We start from the raw sequence: 17,150 nt of genomic DNA, 5'->3' as shown, positions 1-17,150 counted from the left end.
CGTCACTGCCACAGAGAATCGGGCTGTGAGGCCGATCGTCACCTCTACAGAGAAGTGGGCTGTGTGGCCGATCGTCACCGCTATAGAGAAGCGGGCTGTGTGGCCGATCGTCACCGCTATAGAGAAGCGGGCTGTGTGGCCGATCGTCACCGCTATAGAGAAGCGGGCTGTGTGGCCGATCGTCACCTCTACAGAGAAGTGGGCTGTGTGGCCAATCGTCACCGGTATAGAGAAGCGGGCTGTGTGGCCGATCGTCACCTCTACAGAGAAGCGGGCTGTGTGGCCGATCGTCACCGCTATAGAGAAGCGGGCTGTGTGGCCGATCGTCACCGCTATAGAGAAGCGGGCTGTGTGGCCGATCGTCACCTCTACAGAGAAGCGGGCTGTGTGGCCGATCGTCACCGCTATAGAGAAGTGGGCTGTGAGGCCGATCGTCACCGCTATAGAGAAGCGGGCTGTGAGGCCGATCGTCACCGCTATAGAGAAGCGGGCTGTGAGGCCGATCGTCACCGCTATAGAGAAGCGGGCTGTGAGGCCGATCGTCACCGCTATAGAGAAGCGGGCTGTGAGGCCGATCGTCACCTCTACAGAGAAGCGGGCTGTGAGGCCGATCGTCACCTCTACAGAGAAGCGGGCTGTGAGGCCGATCGTCACCGCTATAGAGAAGCGGGCTGTGAGGCCGATCGTCACCGCTATAGAGAAGCGGGCTGTGTGGCCGATCGTCACCTCTACAGAGAAGCGGGCTGTGTGGCCGATCGTCACCTCTACAGAGAAGCGGGCTGTGTGGCCGATCGTCACCTCTACAGAGAAGCGGGCTTTGAGGCCGATCGTCACCTCTACAGAGAAGTGGGCTGTGTGGCCGATCGTCACCTCTACAGAGAAGCGGGCTGTGTGACCGATCGTCACCTCTACAGAGAAGCGGGCTGTGTGGCCGATCGTCACCTCTACAGAGAAGCGGGCTGTGTGGCCGATCGTCACCTCTACAGAGAAGCGGGCTGTGTGGCCGATCGTCACCTCTACAGAGAAGCGGGCTGTGTGGCCGATCGTCGCCTCTACAGAGAAGCGGGCTGTGTGACCGATCGTCACCTCTACAGAGAAGTGGGCTGTGTGGCCGATCGTCACCTCTACAGAGAAGCGGGCTGTGTGGCCGATCGTCACCTCTACAGAGAAGCGGGCTGTGTGACCGATCGTCACCTCTACAGAGAAGCGGGCTGTGAGGCCGATCGTCACCTCTACAGAGAAGCGGGCTGTGTGGCCGATCGTCACCGCTATAGAGAAGCGGGCTGTGTGGCCGATCGTCACCTCTACAGAGAAGTGGGCTGTGTGGCCGATCGTCACCGGTATAGAGAAGCGGGCTGTGTGGCCGATCGTCACCTCTACAGAGAAGTGGGCTGTGTGGCCGATCGTCACCGGTATAGAGAAGCGGGCTGTGTGGCCGATCGTCACCTCTACAGAGAAGTGGGCTGTGTGGCCGATCGTCCCCGCTATAGAGAAGCGGGCTGTGTGGCCGATCGTCACCTCTACAGAGAAGCGGGCTGTGAGGCCGATCGTCACCGCTATAGAGAAGTGGGCTGTGTGGACGATCGTCACCGCTACAGAGAAGCGGGCTGTGTGGCCGATCGTCACTGCCACAGAGAAGCGGGCTGTGTGGCCGATCGTCACTGCCACAGAGAAGCGGGCTGTGTGGCCGATCGTCACTGCCACAGAGAAGCGGGCTGTGTGGCCGATCGTCACCGCTACAGAGAAGCGGGCTGTGTGGACGATCGTCACCGCTACAGAGAAGCGGGCTGTGTGGCCGATCGTCACTGCCACAGAGAAGCGGGCTGTGAGGCCGATCGTCACTGCCACAGAGAATCGGGCTGTGAGGCCGATCGTCACCTCTACAGAGAAGTGGGCTGTGTGGCCGATCGTCACCGCTATAGAGAAGCGGGCTGTGAGGCCGATCGTCACCGCTATAGAGAAGCGGGCTGTGAGGCCGATCGTCACCGCTATAGAGAAGCGGGCTGTGAGGCCGATCGTCACCTCTACAGAGAAGCGGGCTGTGAGGCCGATCGTCACCTCTACAGAGAAGCGGGCTGTGAGGCCGATCGTCACCGCTATAGAGAAGCGGGCTGTGAGGCCGATCGTCACCGCTGTAGAGAAGCGGTCTGTGTGGCCGATCGTCACCTCTACAGAGAAGCGGGCTGTGTGGCCGATCGTCACCTCTACAGAGAAGCGGGCTGTGAGGCCGATCGTCACCGCTACAGAGAAGCGGGCTGTGAGGCCGATCGTCACCTCTACAGAGAAGCGGGCTGTGAGGCCGATCGTCACCGCTACAGAGAAGCGGGCTGTGTGGCCGATCGTCACCTCTACAGAGAAGCGGGCTGTGTGGCCGATCGTCACCTCTACAGAGAAGCGGGCTGTGTGGCCGATCGTCACCTCTACAGAGAATCGGGCTGTGTGGCCGATCGTCACCTCTACAGAGAAGCGGGCTGTGAGGCCGATCGTCACCGCTACAGAGAAGCGGGCTGTGAGGCCGATCGTCACCTCTACAGAGAAGCGGGCTGTGTGGCCGTTCGTCACCTCTACAGAGAAGCGGGCTGTGAGGCCGATCGTCACCGCTATAGAGAAGCGGGCTGTGAGGCCGATCGTCACCGCTGTCGAGAAGCGGGCTGTGTGGCCGATCGTCACCTCTACAGAGAAGCGGGCTGTGTGGCCGATCGTCACCTCTACAGAGAAGCGGGCTGTGAGGCCGATCGTCACCTCTACAGAGAAGCGGGCTGTGAGGCCGATCGTCACCGCTATAGAGAAGCGGGCTGTGAGGCCGATCGTCACCTCTACAGAGAAGCGGGCTGTGTGGCCGATCGTCACCTCTACAGAGAAGCGGGCTTTGAGGCCGATCGTCACCTCTACAGAGAAGTGGGCTGTGTGGCCGATCGTCACCTCTACAGAGAAGCGGGCTGTGTGACCGATCGTCACCTCTACAGAGAAGCGGGCTGTGTGGCCGATCGTCACCTCTACAGAGAAGCGGGCTGTGTGGCCGATCGTCACCTCTACAGAGAAGCGGGCTGTGCGGACGATCGTCGCTGCTTCTCACAACATTGGAATATTATCAAAAAGTGAGTTTTTCAGTTCTTCAATACAAAAAGTGAATCTCGTATATAGTCATTACACACAGAGTGATCTATTTCACGTGTTTTTCTGTTAAAGTTGATGATTATGGCTTACAGCCAATGAAAACCCAAAAGTCATTATCTCAGTGAATTAGCATACTTTATAACACCAGCTTGAAAAATGATTGTAAAATCCAATATGTTGTCCTACTGAAATGTATGATCAGTAAATCCACGAATACTTGGTCTGGGCTCCTTTTGCATCAATTACTGCATCAATGCGGCGTGGCATGGAGGCGATCAGCCTGTGCACTGCTGAGGGGTTATGGAAGCCCAGGTTGCTTTGATAGTAGCCTTCAGCTCGTCTGCATTGTTGGGTCTGGTGTCTCATCTTCCTCTTGACAATACACATAGATTCCCTATAGGGTTAAGGTCAGGCGAGTTTGCTGCCAATCAAGCCCAGTGATACTGTTGTTTTTTCACCAGGTATTGGTACTTTTGGCAGTGTGGACAGGGGCCAAGTCCTGCTGGAGAATGACATTTCCATCTACAAAAAGCTTGTCAGAAGGGGGAAGCATGAAGTGCTCTAAAATGTGCTGGTAGACAGCTGCATTGACTTTGCTCTTGATAAAACACACAGTGGACCTACACCAGCAGATGACATGGCTCCCCAAACCATCACTGATTGTGGAGACCTCACACTAGACCTCCAGCAGCTTGGATTGTGGCCTCTCCACTCTTCCTCCAGACTTCGGGACCTTGATTTGAAAATGAAATGTAAAATTTTCTTTCATCTGAAAACACCTTGGACCACTGACAACAGTCCGGTTCTTCTTCTCTTGGCCCAGGTAAGACGCTTCTGGCGTTGTCTATTGGCCGTGAGTGGCCGACACAAGGAATGTGACACTTGTAGCCCATGTCCTGTGTGGTGAAGCAATGACTCCAGCAGCAGTCCGCTCCTTGTGAATCTCCCCCACATTATTGAATGGCCTTTTCTTAACAATCCTTTCCAGGCTGCGGTTATCCCGGTTGATTGTGCATCTTTTTCTACCACACTGTTTCCTTCCACTCCACTTTCCATTAATATGCTTGGATACAGCACTGTGTGAACAGCCATCTTCGTTACCAATGACCTTTTGTGGCTTTTGACTGCCTTCTGGACATGTCAGGTCAGCAGTCTTCCCCATGATTGTGGAGCTACTGAAACAGACTAAGGATCTTTATAAACCCTTAGAAAACCTTTACAGGTGTTATTTGTTCATTATTCTAATTTACTGAGATAATGACTTTTGGGTTTTCATTGGCTGTAAGCCATAATCACCAACATTAACAGAAATAAACTTGTGAAACAGATCACTCTGTGTGTAAGGACTATGAGTTTCACTTTTTGTATTGAAGAACTGAAATAAATTTAACTTTTTCATGATATTCTAATTTTGTGAGAAGCCCCTGTATGTAAAGCGCTGCAGAATATGATGGCGATGTATAAGGGTACGTGTCCACGTTCAGGATGGCCGGCGGTTTTGACGGAGCGGCAAACTCGCTCCGCCCAAATCTCCGCCCCCTTTTGTAGACGCGATGATGCCGGATATGTTCATTGCACACATCCGCAATCATCGCACCCCATACATTGGGCCCTGTTATACCTTGCGTCGGCGCAGCGTCGCCACAAGGTAAACGGACATGCTGCGATCTAAAAAGACGCGCCGCATGTCCGGAGTCGCAGGGCCGCCGGGTGCGTGTTACCACGCATAGTGGGGACGAGATTTCATGAAATCCCCTCCACTGTGCTGTAACATCTGGACGCTGCGTGTTTGACGCTGCCTCTCTATGCAGCGTCAAACACGCAGCGTTTCCTGAATGTGGACACATACCCTAAGTGAGTGAAACCACTATCGGGGAGACTGAAATGTTATCCTCTACATTGATACAGGAAAGAAATATATCTTGGTACCGTGTTAGCCAGTAGATAGAAAAATATTTAGAATTGAGAGTCCTCAGTGGTTGATACCTTTTTAATGGCGAACTGAAAAGATGGGAACAAATTGCAGCTTTCGAGACTACACAGGTCTCTTCATCAGGCAAAGACTAAAACAAATTCTGAAGAATCACATATTTATGCACAACATCGTATAGGAAAAAAAAAAAACACCATGGATAAGCCAGGTGACATGAAGCAGAATTACCATGGGTGATAAACAGTTACGTCCATAAATATTGGGCCAATTCTTAGATAAGGATTGTTTTATTGTCCTGTGATTAGGGTCTCTGTTGTGATGACCCCACATGGTCTGAGGGGCAAGTTCCTTAGTTGATGTAAAAAGACATAAATCCGTGTGACACATTCATTCCTGCATATAGAGTGTCAAAGGTCGTCATCAGTTTATATTCCCAGACTCTTCTGTCTCTCTGAGATTTGAATTTCCCTTTTAACACAAGTAATTTCATTTCCATAATGTTATGATTTGGGAGACAGAAATGTATTGCCACAGGTAGATCCATTCTTTTTTCTCTTATTGTATGGCAATGAGAGTCCATGTTGCTTAAGGTCTGGACCACAAATTATGGATCCCCAGAACTCTGTGACATCCTTGGGTGCAATTTCCAAATGACTCAAAATATCACGTTCAAACAGTCTGCATTTTTCCACACCATGAGCCCGCGCAGCCATCATACAAGCCAAGAAAGGAGATGTCTCCTGTCCTGTGGATGATTGTACTTCTAAAGAGGACCTGGAAATTGCAAAAAAAAAACCTGTTAAAGACCTTGTAACAATCCCTGAACTGTCATTCTACCGATTTTTATTACCTTTTCACGGCCTGTCATTACATTATAGTATTGGTCACATTCTCAGATAATGTCATACCATGATTGGCAGTGCCTGGGAGGTTGGGGTGAAGGCGCACGTCGAAAAATACTCTGGTGAAACGCACAGATTGTCTGTCTGCAAACAGACACACTTCAATGCAACAAATGCGCAATGAAGCTGTCCAGGAAGGAAAGGAGCAGCAGAACAAGGAGAACATGGGGATATATACAAGGTATTTACCGTTCAGGAAGGAGAGGAGTCCTGTATCTAGAGGTGATCGTACTAATCACCATGGAACACGCGGCCATCATAGCGGTCAGGAAGGAGACGTGTCCTGTATCTAGAGGTGATCGTACTAAACCCCATGGAGCACACGGCCATCATACCGTTCAGGAAGGAGATGTGTCCTGTATCTAGAGGTGATCGTACTAATCACCATGGAACACGCGGCCATCATAGCGGTCAGGAAGGAGACGTGTCCTGTATCTAGAGGTGATCGTACTAATCACCATGGAGCACGCGGCCATCATACCGTTCAGGAAGGAGATGTGTCCTGTATCTAGAGGTGATCGTACTAATCACCATGGAACACGCGGCCATCATACCGTTCAGGAAGGAGACTGTCCTGTATCTAGAGGTGATTGTACTAATCACCATGGAGCACGCGGCCATCATAGCGGTCAGGAAGGAGAGGTGTCCTGTATCTAGAGGTGATCGTACTAATCACCATGGAACACGCGGCCATCATACCGTTCAGGAATCGGAGGTGTCCTGTATCTAGAGGTGATCGTACTAATCACCATGGAGCACGCGGCCATCATACCGTTCAGGAAGGAGACGTGTCCTGTATCTAGAGGTGATCGTACTAATCACCATGGAGCACGCGGCCATCATACCGTTCAGGAAGGAGACGTGTCCTGTATCTAGAGGTGATCGTACTAATCACCATGGAACACGCGGCCATCATACCGTTCAGGAAGGAGACTGTCCTGTATCTAGAGGTGATTGTACTAATCACCATGGAGCACGCGGCCATCATAGCGGTCAGGAAGGAGATGTGTCCTGTATCTAGAGGTGATTGTACTAATCACCATGGAGCACGCGGCCATCATACCGTTCAGGAATCGGAGGTGTCCTGTATCTAGAGGTGATCGTACTAATCACCATGGAGCACGCGGCCATCATACCGTTCAGGAAGGAGACGTGTCCTGTATCTAGAGGTGATCGTACTAATCACCATGGAGCACGCGGCCATCATACCGTTCAGGAAGGAGATGTGTCCTGTATCTAGAGGTGATTGTACTAATCACCATGGAGCACGCGGCCATCATACCGTTCAGGAGGGAGACGTGTCCTGTATCTAGAGGTGATCGTACTAATCACCATGGATCACCATGGAGCACGTGGCCATCATACCGTTCAGGAAGGAGACGTGTCCTGTATCTAGAGGTGATCGTACTAATCACCATGGAACACGCGGCCATCATACCGTTCAGGAAGGAGACTTGTCCTGTATCTAGAGGTGATCGTACTAATCACCATGGAGCACACGGCCATCATACCGTTCAGGAAGGAGATGTGTCCTGTATCTAGAGGTGATCGTACTAATCACCATGGAGCACGCGGCCATCATACCGTTCAGGAAGGAGAGGTGTCCTGTATCTAGAGGTGATCGTACTAATCACCATGGAGCACGCGGCCATCATACCGTTCAGGAAGGAGAGGAGTCCTGTATCTAGAGGTGATCGTACTAATCACCATGGAACACGGGGTCATCATACCATTCAGGAAGGAGACGTGTCCTGTATCTAGAGGTGATCGTACTAATCACCATGGAACACACGGTCATCATACCATTCAGGAAGGAGACGTGTCCTGTATCTAGAGGTGATCGTACTAATCACCATGGAACACACGGCCATCATACCGTTCAGGAAGGAGAGGAGTCCTGTATCTAGAGGTGATCGTACTAATCACCATGGAACACGGGGTCATCATACCATTCAGGAATCGGAGGTGTCCTGTATCTAGAGGTGATCGTACTAATCACCATGGAGCACGCGGCCATCATACCGTTCAGGAAGGAGATGTGTCCTGTATCTAGAGGTGATCGTACTAATCACCATGGAACACGCGGCCATCATACCGTTCAGGAAGGAGACTGTCCTGTATCTAGAGGTGATTGTACTAATCACCATGGAGCACGCGGCCATCATAGCGGTCAGGAAGGAGAGGTGTCCTGTATCTAGAGGTGATCGTACTAATCACCATGGAACACGCGGCCATCATACCATTCAGGAAGGAGATGTGTCCTGTATCTAGAGGTGATTGTACTAATCACCATGGAGCACGCGGCCATCATACCGTTCAGGAGGGAGACGTGTCCTGTATCTAGAGGTGATCGTACTAATCACCATGGATCACCATGGAGCACGTGGCCATCATACCGTTCAGGAAGGAGACGTGTCCTGTATCTAGAGGTGATCGTACTAATCACCATGGAACACGCGGCCATCATACTGTTCAGGAAGGAGACTTGTCCTGTATCTAGAGGTGATCGTACTAATCACCATGGAGCACACGGCCATCATACCGTTCAGGAAGGAGATGTGTCCTGTATCTAGAGGTGATCGTACTAATCACCATGGAGCACGCGGCCATCATACCGTTCAGGAAGGAGAGGTGTCCTGTATCTAGAGGTGATCGTACTAATCACCATGGAGCACGCGGCCATCATACCGTTCAGGAAGGAGATGTGTCCCTGTATCTAGAGGTGATCGTACTAATCACCATGGAACACGGGGTCATCATACCATTCAGGAAGGAGACGTGTCCTGTATCTAGAGGTGATCGTACTAATCACCATGGAACACACGGTCATCATACCATTCAGGAAGGAGACGTGTCCTGTATCTAGAGGTGATCGGTATGATGGCCGTGTGTTCCATGGTGATTAGTACGATCACCTCTAGATACAGGACACGTCTCCTTCCTGAATGGTATGATGACCGTGTGTTCCATGGTGATTAGTACGATCACCTCTAGATACAGGACTCCTCTCCTTCCTGAACGGTATGATGGCCGTGTGTTCCATGGTGATTAGTACGTTCAGGAAGGAGAGGAGTCCTGTATCTAGAGGTGATCGTACTAATCACCATGGAGCACGTGGTCATCATACCGTTCAGGAAGGAGACTGTCCTGTATCTAGAGGTGATCGTACTAATCACCGTGGAACACACGGTCATCATACCATTCAGGAAGGAGACGTGTCCTGTATCTAGAGGTGATCGTACTAATCACCATGGAACACACGGCCATCATACCGTTCAGGAAGGAGAGGAGTCCTGTATCTAGAGGTGATCGTACTAATCACCATGGAACACGGGGTCATCATACCGTTCAGGAATCGGAGGTGTCCTGTATCTAGAGGTGATCGTACTAATCACCATGGAGCACACGGCCATCATACCGTTCAGGAAGGAGATGTGTCCTGTATCTAGAGGTGATTGTACTAATCACCATGGAGCACGCGGCCATCATACCGTTCAGGAAGGAGATGTGTCCTGTATCTAGAGGTGATCGTACTAATCACCATGGAGCACGCGGCCATCATACCGTTCAGGAAGGAGATGTGTCCTGTATCTAGAGGTGATTGTACTAATCACCATGGAGCACACGGCCATCATACCGTTCATGAAGGAGATGTGTCCTGTATCTAGAGGTGATCGTACTAATCCACATGGAGCATGTGGCCATCATACCGTTCAGGAAGGACATGTGTCCTGTATCTAGAGGTGATCGTACTAATCACCATGGAGCACGCGGTCATCATACCGTTCAGGAACGAGACGTGTCCTGTATCTAGAGGTGATCGTACTAATCACCATGGAGCACGCGGCCATCATACCGTTCAGGAACGAGACGTGTCCTGTATCTAGAGGTGATCGTACTAATCACCATGGAGCACGCGGCCATCATACCGTTCAGGAACGAGACGTGTTCAGGATCTAGAGATGGCAGATGTTGTTTTCTCAGATGGGAGATATTGTTGGGTTTTCTGGGGCGATGTTGTTGTGTTCTGTGAGACGATGGTGCATGTTGATGTATTCTGAGGTGATGGTGGATGTCGTGGTGTTCTCTGGATGGGGAGGTAGAGGTTGTCTTCTCTGGACATGGTAGCAGATGTCTCCTCTAAATGGGGTGGAATGTTTTTCTACACTGCAGGTGCATACTTACTGGTGCCCATTAGGTCCTGGCTGGAAGGGGAACATGTCACACTCCTGGCTGAGGATGTTGATAATTGTAAGGTTTTTTTTTTTTTATCACGTAGTGAGACCTTGGCATGGGCGAGTGCACAGATACACTGCCAGTTTCATGCTAGTGACAGCAGGGTCCAGCTTCCCGCCAGTGAGGAGCCCCAACAGGACGTCCAGGCAGTGAACGAGACGGTATTCATCCCTAACCGAGGTGTGTATGCCACACTCCGACCCTAACCCTGCAGTGTCCACCACTGCCTCCCTAATCTCTTCCCTTTCTTCTTAGGTGAGAGGGGGCAGTGCATCCTTTCCACTCCACCCAAGATTTTGTTCTGTGACCTGCGGCTAGACCCTGGGGAGACAAAGTCCTGTAAGTATGAGGAGATGGGTCCTGGTCTGACCGTTATATTGTGCAGAGTCTGAGAAGCGGATCTCTGACTTCCCTGTAGATGACACCAGATGTTTCTTTTGTTTCAGACTCTTATAGTGAAACTCTGCCCCTCACCGCGCCTCCTTCTTTTCGAGGCCAGTCTGTGAAATACGTTTACAAGTTGACTATTGGCTGCCAGAGAGTGAACTGCCCGATCCAGCTGTTGCGCCTCCCATTCCGGGTCTTGTTACTGCACGGTGAGAGAAGACGAGACGGTCCGTTCCTCTCCCAACAACAGAGCTTGCTACTTTCATTGAAGTTTAGACTCTTGACTAACCTATTTGCTTTCCTTTTTCTTATGGGCAAACGATGTCCGATCACACAGTTGTTGGGGGTAACAATGAATTACTGTGGGTTCTTGGTATTTGGAGTGTTCCCATCTCTGTGTTGCTCAGAGGTCAGTGGTGGTCCGTTCCCATGTTTTCGTGGTACAGGAGGCAGCAGTAGTTGGGGTATTTCCGTGTGGCTCAGAGGTCAGTGGTGGTCCGTTCCCATGTCTGGGTGGTACAGGAGGCAGCGGTAGTTGGGGTATTTCCGTGTTGCTCAGAGGTCAGTGGTGGTCCGTTCCCATGTCTGGGTGGTACAGGAGGCAGCAGTAGTTGGGGTATTTCCGTGTTGCTCAGAGGTCAGTGGTGGTCAGTTCCCATTTTTGGTGGTACAGGAGGCAGCAGTAGTTGGGGTATTTCAGTGTGGCTCAGACGTCAGTGGTGGTCAGTTCCCATGTTTTGGTGGTACAGGAGGCAGCAGTAGTTGGGGTATTTCCGTGTTGCTCAGAGGTCAGTGGTGGTCAGTTCCCATGTCTGGGTGGTACAGGAGGCAGCGGTAGTTGGGGTATTTCCGTGTTGCTCAGACGTCAGTGGTGGTCAGTTCCCATGTCTGGGTGGTACAGGAGGCAGCAGTAGTTGGGGTATTTCCGTGTTGCTCAGAGGTCAGTGGTGGTCCGTTCCCATGTCTGGGTGGTACAGGAGGCAGCGGTAGTTGAGGTATTTCCGTGTTGCTCAGACGTCAGTGGTGGTCCGTTCCCATGTCTGGGTGGTACAGGAGGCAGCGGTAGTTGGGGTATTTCCGTGTTGCTCAGAGGTCAGTGGTGGTCAGTTCCCATGTCTGGGTGGTACCGGAGGCAGCGGTAGTTGGGGTATTTGTGTTGCTCAGAGGTCAGTGGTGGTCAGTTCCCATGTGTTGGTGGTACAGGAGGCAGTGGTAGTTGGGGTATTTGTGTTGCTCAGAGGTCAGTGGTGGTCCGTTCCCATGTCTGGGTGGTACAGGAGGCAGCAGTAGTTGGGGTATTTCCGTATTGCTCAGAGGTCAGTGGTGGTCCGTTCCCATGTCTGGGTGGTACAGGAGGCAGCAATAGTTGGGGTATTTCCGTGTGGCTCAGAGGTCAGTGGTGGGCAGTTTCCATGTGTTGGTGGTACAGGAGGCAGCGGTAGTTGGGGTATTTGTGTTGCTCAGAGGTCAGTGGTGGTCCGTTCCCATGTCTGGGTGGTACAGGAGGCAGCGGTAGTTGGTGTATTTCCGTGTTGCTCAGAGGTCAGTGGTGGTCAGTTCCCATGTCTGGGTGGTACAGGAGGCAGCAATAGTTGGGGTATTTCCGTGTGGCTCAGAGGTCAGTGGTGGGCAGTTTCCATGTGTTGGTGGTACAGGAGGCAGCGGTAGTTGGGGTATTTGTGTTGCTCAGAGGTCAGTGGTGGTCCGTTCCCATGTCTGGGTGGTACAGGAGGCAGCAATAGTTGGGGTATTTCCGTGTTGCTCAGAGGTCAGTGGTGGTCCGTTCCCATGTCTGGGTGGTACAGGAGGCAGCGGTAGTTGGTGTATTTCCGTGTGGCTCAGAGGTCAGTGGTGGTCAGTTCACATGTTTTGGTGGTACAGGAGGCAGCAGTAGTTGGGGTATTTCCGTGTTGCTCAGAGGTCAGTGGTGGTCCGTTCCCATGTCTGGGTGGTACAGGAGGCAGCGGTAGTTGGGGTATTTCCGTGTGGCTCAGAGGTCAGTGGTGGTCAGTTCCCATGTCTGGGTGGTACCGGAGGCAGCGGTAGTTGGGGTATTTCCGTGTGGCTCAGAGGTCAGTGGTGGTCAGTTCCCATGTTTTCGTGGTACAGGAGGCAGCGGTAGTTGGGGTATTTCCGTGTTGCTCAGAGGTCAGTGGTGGTCCGTTCCCATGTCTGGGTGGTACCGGAGGCAGCGGTAGTTGGGGTATTTCCGTGTGGCTCAGAGGTCAGTGGTGGTCCGTTCCCATGTCTGGGTGGTACAGGAGGCAGCGGTAGTTGGGGTATTTCCGTATTGCTCAGAGGTCAGTGGTGGTCCGTTCCCATGTCTGGGTGGTACAGGAGGCAGCGGTAGTTGGGGTATTTCCGTATTGCTCAGAGGTCAGTGGTGGTCCGTTCCCATGTCTGGGTGGTACAGGAGGCAGCAATAGTTGGGGTATTTCCGTGTTGCTCAGAGGTCAGTGGTGGGCAGTTTCCATGTGTTGGTGGTACAGGAGGCAGCGGTAGTTGGGGTATTTGTGTTGCTCAGAGGTCAGTGGTGGTCCGTTCCCATGTTTTGGTGGTACAGGAGGCAGCGGTAGTTGGGGTATTTCCGTGTTGCTCAGAGGTCAGTGGTGGTCCGTTCCCATGTCTGGGTGGTACAGGAGGCAGCAATAGTTGGGGTATTTCCGTGTTGCTCAGAGGTCAGTGGTGGTCCGTTCCCATGTCTGGGTGGTACAGGAGGCAGCGGTAGTTGGGGTATTTCCGTGTTGCTCAGAGGTCAGTGGTGGTCTGTTCCCATGTCTGGGTGGTACAGGAGGCAGCAGTAGTTGGGGTATTTCCGTGTTGCTCAGAGGTCAGTGGTGGTCCGTTCCCATGTCTGGGTGGTACAGGAGGCAGCGGTAGTTGGGGTATTTCCGTGTTGCTCAGAGGTCAGTGGTGGTCCGTTCCCATGTCTGGGTGGTACCGGAGGCAGCGGTAGTTGGGGTATTTCCGTGTGGCTCAGAGGTCAGTGGTGGTCCGTTCCCATGTCTGGGTGGTACAGGAGGCAGCGGTAGTTGGGGTATTTCCGTATTGCTCAGAGGTCAGTGGTGGTCCGTTCCCATGTCTGGGTGGTACAGGAGGCAGCGGTAGTTGGGGTATTTCCGTATTGCTCAGAGGTCAGTGGTGGTCCGTTCCCATGTCTGGGTGGTACAGGAGGCAGCAATAGTTGGGGTATTTCCGTGTTGCTCAGAGGTCAGTGGTGGGCAGTTTCCATGTGTTGGTGGTACAGGAGGCAGCGGTAGTTGGGGTATTTGTGTTGCTCAGAGGTCAGTGGTGGTCCGTTCCCATGTTTTGGTGGTACAGGAGGCAGCGGTAGTTGGGGTATTTCCGTGTTGCTCAGAGGTCAGTGGTGGTCCGTTCCCATGTCTGGGTGGTACAGGAGGCAGCAATAGTTGGGGTATTTCCGTGTTGCTCAGAGGTCAGTGGTGGTCCGTTCCCATGTCTGGGTGGTACAGGAGGCAGCAATAGTTGGGGTATTTCCGTGTTGCTCAGAGGTCAGTGGTGGTCCGTTCCCATGTCTGGGTGGTACAGGAGGCAGCGGTAGTTGGGGTATTTCCGTGTTGCTCAGAGGTCAGTGGTGGTCTGTTCACATGTTTTGGTGGTACAGGAGGCAGCAGTAGTTGGGGTATTTCCGTGTGGCTCAGAGGTCAGCTCTAGTCAGTGTTTCCTCTCATTTTGGTATAGTATTACCGCCCCACTTTCTAGTTTTGGTCCTCTCATATATGGTGGATTTTTAACACGCTGGCCATGTGCGGTAAATTTATTCCATGTGGAGCAGATCTCCGTAGTTTTGTTTTCTCATGGCGAGGTACAAATTTTCAGTTTCTGGTACTAGTTGTCGTCCCGCCATGTGCCGAAGCCCTTCTACCGTGGCCAGAATCTCCATATGATGTATGTATCCACCTCTCAGCTCTGCAGGGTTTCCAGCCATTACATGATGATGAAGTTGCTCCTTCAAATCCTTTCCTTGATGATGATGAGATCTGTAAGAAAGATTCAAGACTCCTGGATTCGGCCATGGAAATCCTGATGAATGTGACGTCAAGAAGAACCTTACGTGAGTCTGCGATGATGTGGTTATCCTGGCTGTGTAGTATAAGTGGCCTGCGTGGCTGTCCTCCGCTGTGCCTGGGACGTGTACTCTGTGCCTCTTCTGGATAATCTTCTCCTCCTCCATTCCACAGACCAGTATAACATCAGTAACGCACGCGGTCGTGTTGGAACATTCTGTATTTTTAAAACAGTTTATAAGCTTGGGGAGGATGTGATCGGGACGTTCAATTTCTCTGATGGCGAAATTCCCTGTATTCAGGTGAGCAGCCAAACTGCCGATTCTGTAATATTAGCAAGTAACTGATCACTGTGCCCTCATGACATCGCACGGTCCCCTGATCACACTAATTGTCATTCCCTCGTTACACCGCACGGTCCCCGATCACACTGATCGCCATGCCCTCGTTACACTGCACGGTCCCCGATTGCACTGATCGCCGTGCCCTCGTTACACCGCACGGTCCCTGATCGCCATGCCCTCGTTACACTGCACGGTCCCCGATCACACTGATCGCTGTGTCGTCATTACGCCGCACGGTCCCCGATCACACTGATCGCTATGCCCTCGTTACACTGCACGGTCCCCGATCACACTGATCGCTGTGTCGTCATTACGCCGCATGGTCCCCGATCACACTGATCGCTGTGTCGTCATTACGCCGCACGGTCCCCGATCACCTTCGATCGCCATGCCCTCGTTACACTGCACGGTCCCCGATCACACTGATCGCCGTGCCCTCGTTACACCCCACAGTCCCTGATCGCCGTGCCTTCGTTACACTGCACGGTCCCCGATCACACTGATCGCCGTGCCCTCGTTACACCGCACAGTCCCTGATCGCCGTGCCCTCGTTACACCGCGCAGTCCCTGATCGCCGTGCCCTCGTTACACCTGGTTGATGTTGTGACCGGTGTTGGGATCACTTTGTTCTTTTTCCTTGTTCAGTATTCAGTGTCTCTTCAGACTGAGGAAAGTGTGCAGGAGGAGTACAGACGCTCCCGTGGACAGCCGCTGTCCGTGAGCACGCACGCTCAGCACCAGGAGTCCTGCCTACATACAGCCAGCAGTAACTTCAGCCTTCCGGTGCCTCTCAGCTCCTGCCCGGGCTTCAGCACAAATATCGGTTAGTGGTCTCCTACTTATTGAAATGGGGTCTTGCTGAAGAACATCCTGGGGATGTGATGTGTGGGGTTCTCGCCTCTTCTTGTGGCACTGAGCCCCCCGATGTGGAAGGGCTATGTGACTGTAGAAGTGTGCTCCCCCTAGTCAGCATCTCTGTGACCAATTAAAATTGAATTATTTTTTTTAGAGCCATGAATGTTGATAGGATGTATGTAACGTGTCGGCCGGCCTCGCTCCTCGGTGTGTGTCGGCCGGCCTCGCTCCTCGGTGTGTGTCGGCCGGCCTCGCTCCTCGGTGTGTGTCGGCCGGCCTCGCTCCTCGGTGTGTGTCGGCCGGCCTCGCTCCTCGGTGTGTGTCGGCCGGCCTCGCTCCTCGGTGTGTGTCGGCCGGCCTCGCTCCTCGGTGTGTGTCGGCCGGCCTCGCTCCTCGGTGTGTGTCGGCCGGCCTCGCTCCTCGGATCGGATTATTATGGTTTTCTTTTTCATTAAACTGAAAATATTTTGGGAAATGTTCTGTTTGGTTTCATCACTTGTTCTCGTGCTGCATTACCAGACTATGGAGAGAGGATGGGATGGTAGTGACCGCACCCGGCAGCTGTAAGGGCAAATCTGCTGCCTCCGTCACATCTGGGCAGAGCTCAGATCATGGGGTGGTCTCTACAGACGCTTGTGCCCCCGCTGCCTCCGTCACATCTGGGCAGAGCTTAGATCATGGGGTGGTCTCTACAGACGCTTGTGCCCCCGCTGCCTCCGTTACATCTGGGCAGAGCTTAGATCATGGGGTGGTCTCTACAGACGCTTGTGCCTCCGTTACATCTGGGCAGTGCTTAGATCATGGGGTGGTCTCTACAGACGCTTGTGCCCCCGCTGCCTCCGTTACATCTGGGCAGAGCTTAGATCATGGGGTGGTCTCTACAGACGCTTGTGCCTCCGTTACATCTGGGCAGTGCTTAGATCATGGGGTGGTCTCTACAGACGCTTGTGCCCCCGCTGCCTCCGTTACATCTGGGCAGAGCTTAGATCATGGGGTGGTCTCTACAGACGCTTGTGCCTCCGTTACATCTGGGCAGTGCTTAGATCATGGGGTGGTCTCTACAGACGCTTGTGCCCCCGCTGCCTCCGTTACATCTGGGCAGAGCTTAGATCATGGGGTGGTCTCTACAGACGCTTGTGCCTCCGTTACATCTGGGCAGTGCTTAGATCATGGGGTGGTCTCTACAGACGCTTGTGCCCCCGCTGCCTCCGTTACATCTGGGCAGTGCTTAGATCATGGGGTGGTCTCTACAGACGCTTGTGCCCCCGCTGCCTCCGTTACATCTGGGCAGAGCTTAGATCATGGGGTGGTCTCTACAGACGCTTGTGCCTCCGTTACATCTGGGCAG

The 17,150-nt window shown here is 52.6% G+C and overlaps 1 protein-coding gene across 5 annotated transcripts in view; it reads left to right on the top strand.

The window, feature by feature from the left end:
• Nucleotides 1-17,150, top strand: part of RGP1 (RGP1 homolog, RAB6A GEF complex partner 1) — a 391,618-nt gene that overhangs the window by 366,959 nt on the left and 7,509 nt on the right. For all 5 annotated transcript variants that reach the window (XM_069745536.1, XM_069745529.1, XM_069745522.1 and 2 more), the window contains exons 3-8: nucleotides 10,232-10,368; nucleotides 10,444-10,527; nucleotides 10,635-10,784; nucleotides 14,504-14,650; nucleotides 14,778-14,905; nucleotides 15,593-15,770. In XM_069745536.1, the coding sequence (XP_069601637.1) occupies nucleotides 10,232-10,368; nucleotides 10,444-10,527; nucleotides 10,635-10,784; nucleotides 14,504-14,650; nucleotides 14,778-14,905; nucleotides 15,593-15,770 (824 nt within the window). The remainder of the gene's footprint in view (nucleotides 1-10,231; nucleotides 10,369-10,443; nucleotides 10,528-10,634; nucleotides 10,785-14,503; nucleotides 14,651-14,777; nucleotides 14,906-15,592; nucleotides 15,771-17,150) is intronic.

Source organism: Ranitomeya imitator, chromosome 1 (genome assembly GCF_032444005.1).
Source record: "Ranitomeya imitator isolate aRanImi1 chromosome 1, aRanImi1.pri, whole genome shotgun sequence".
Classification (NCBI taxonomy): Eukaryota; Metazoa; Chordata; class Amphibia; order Anura; family Dendrobatidae; genus Ranitomeya; species Ranitomeya imitator.
This window is presented reverse-complemented; position numbering and strand designations above follow the sequence as displayed.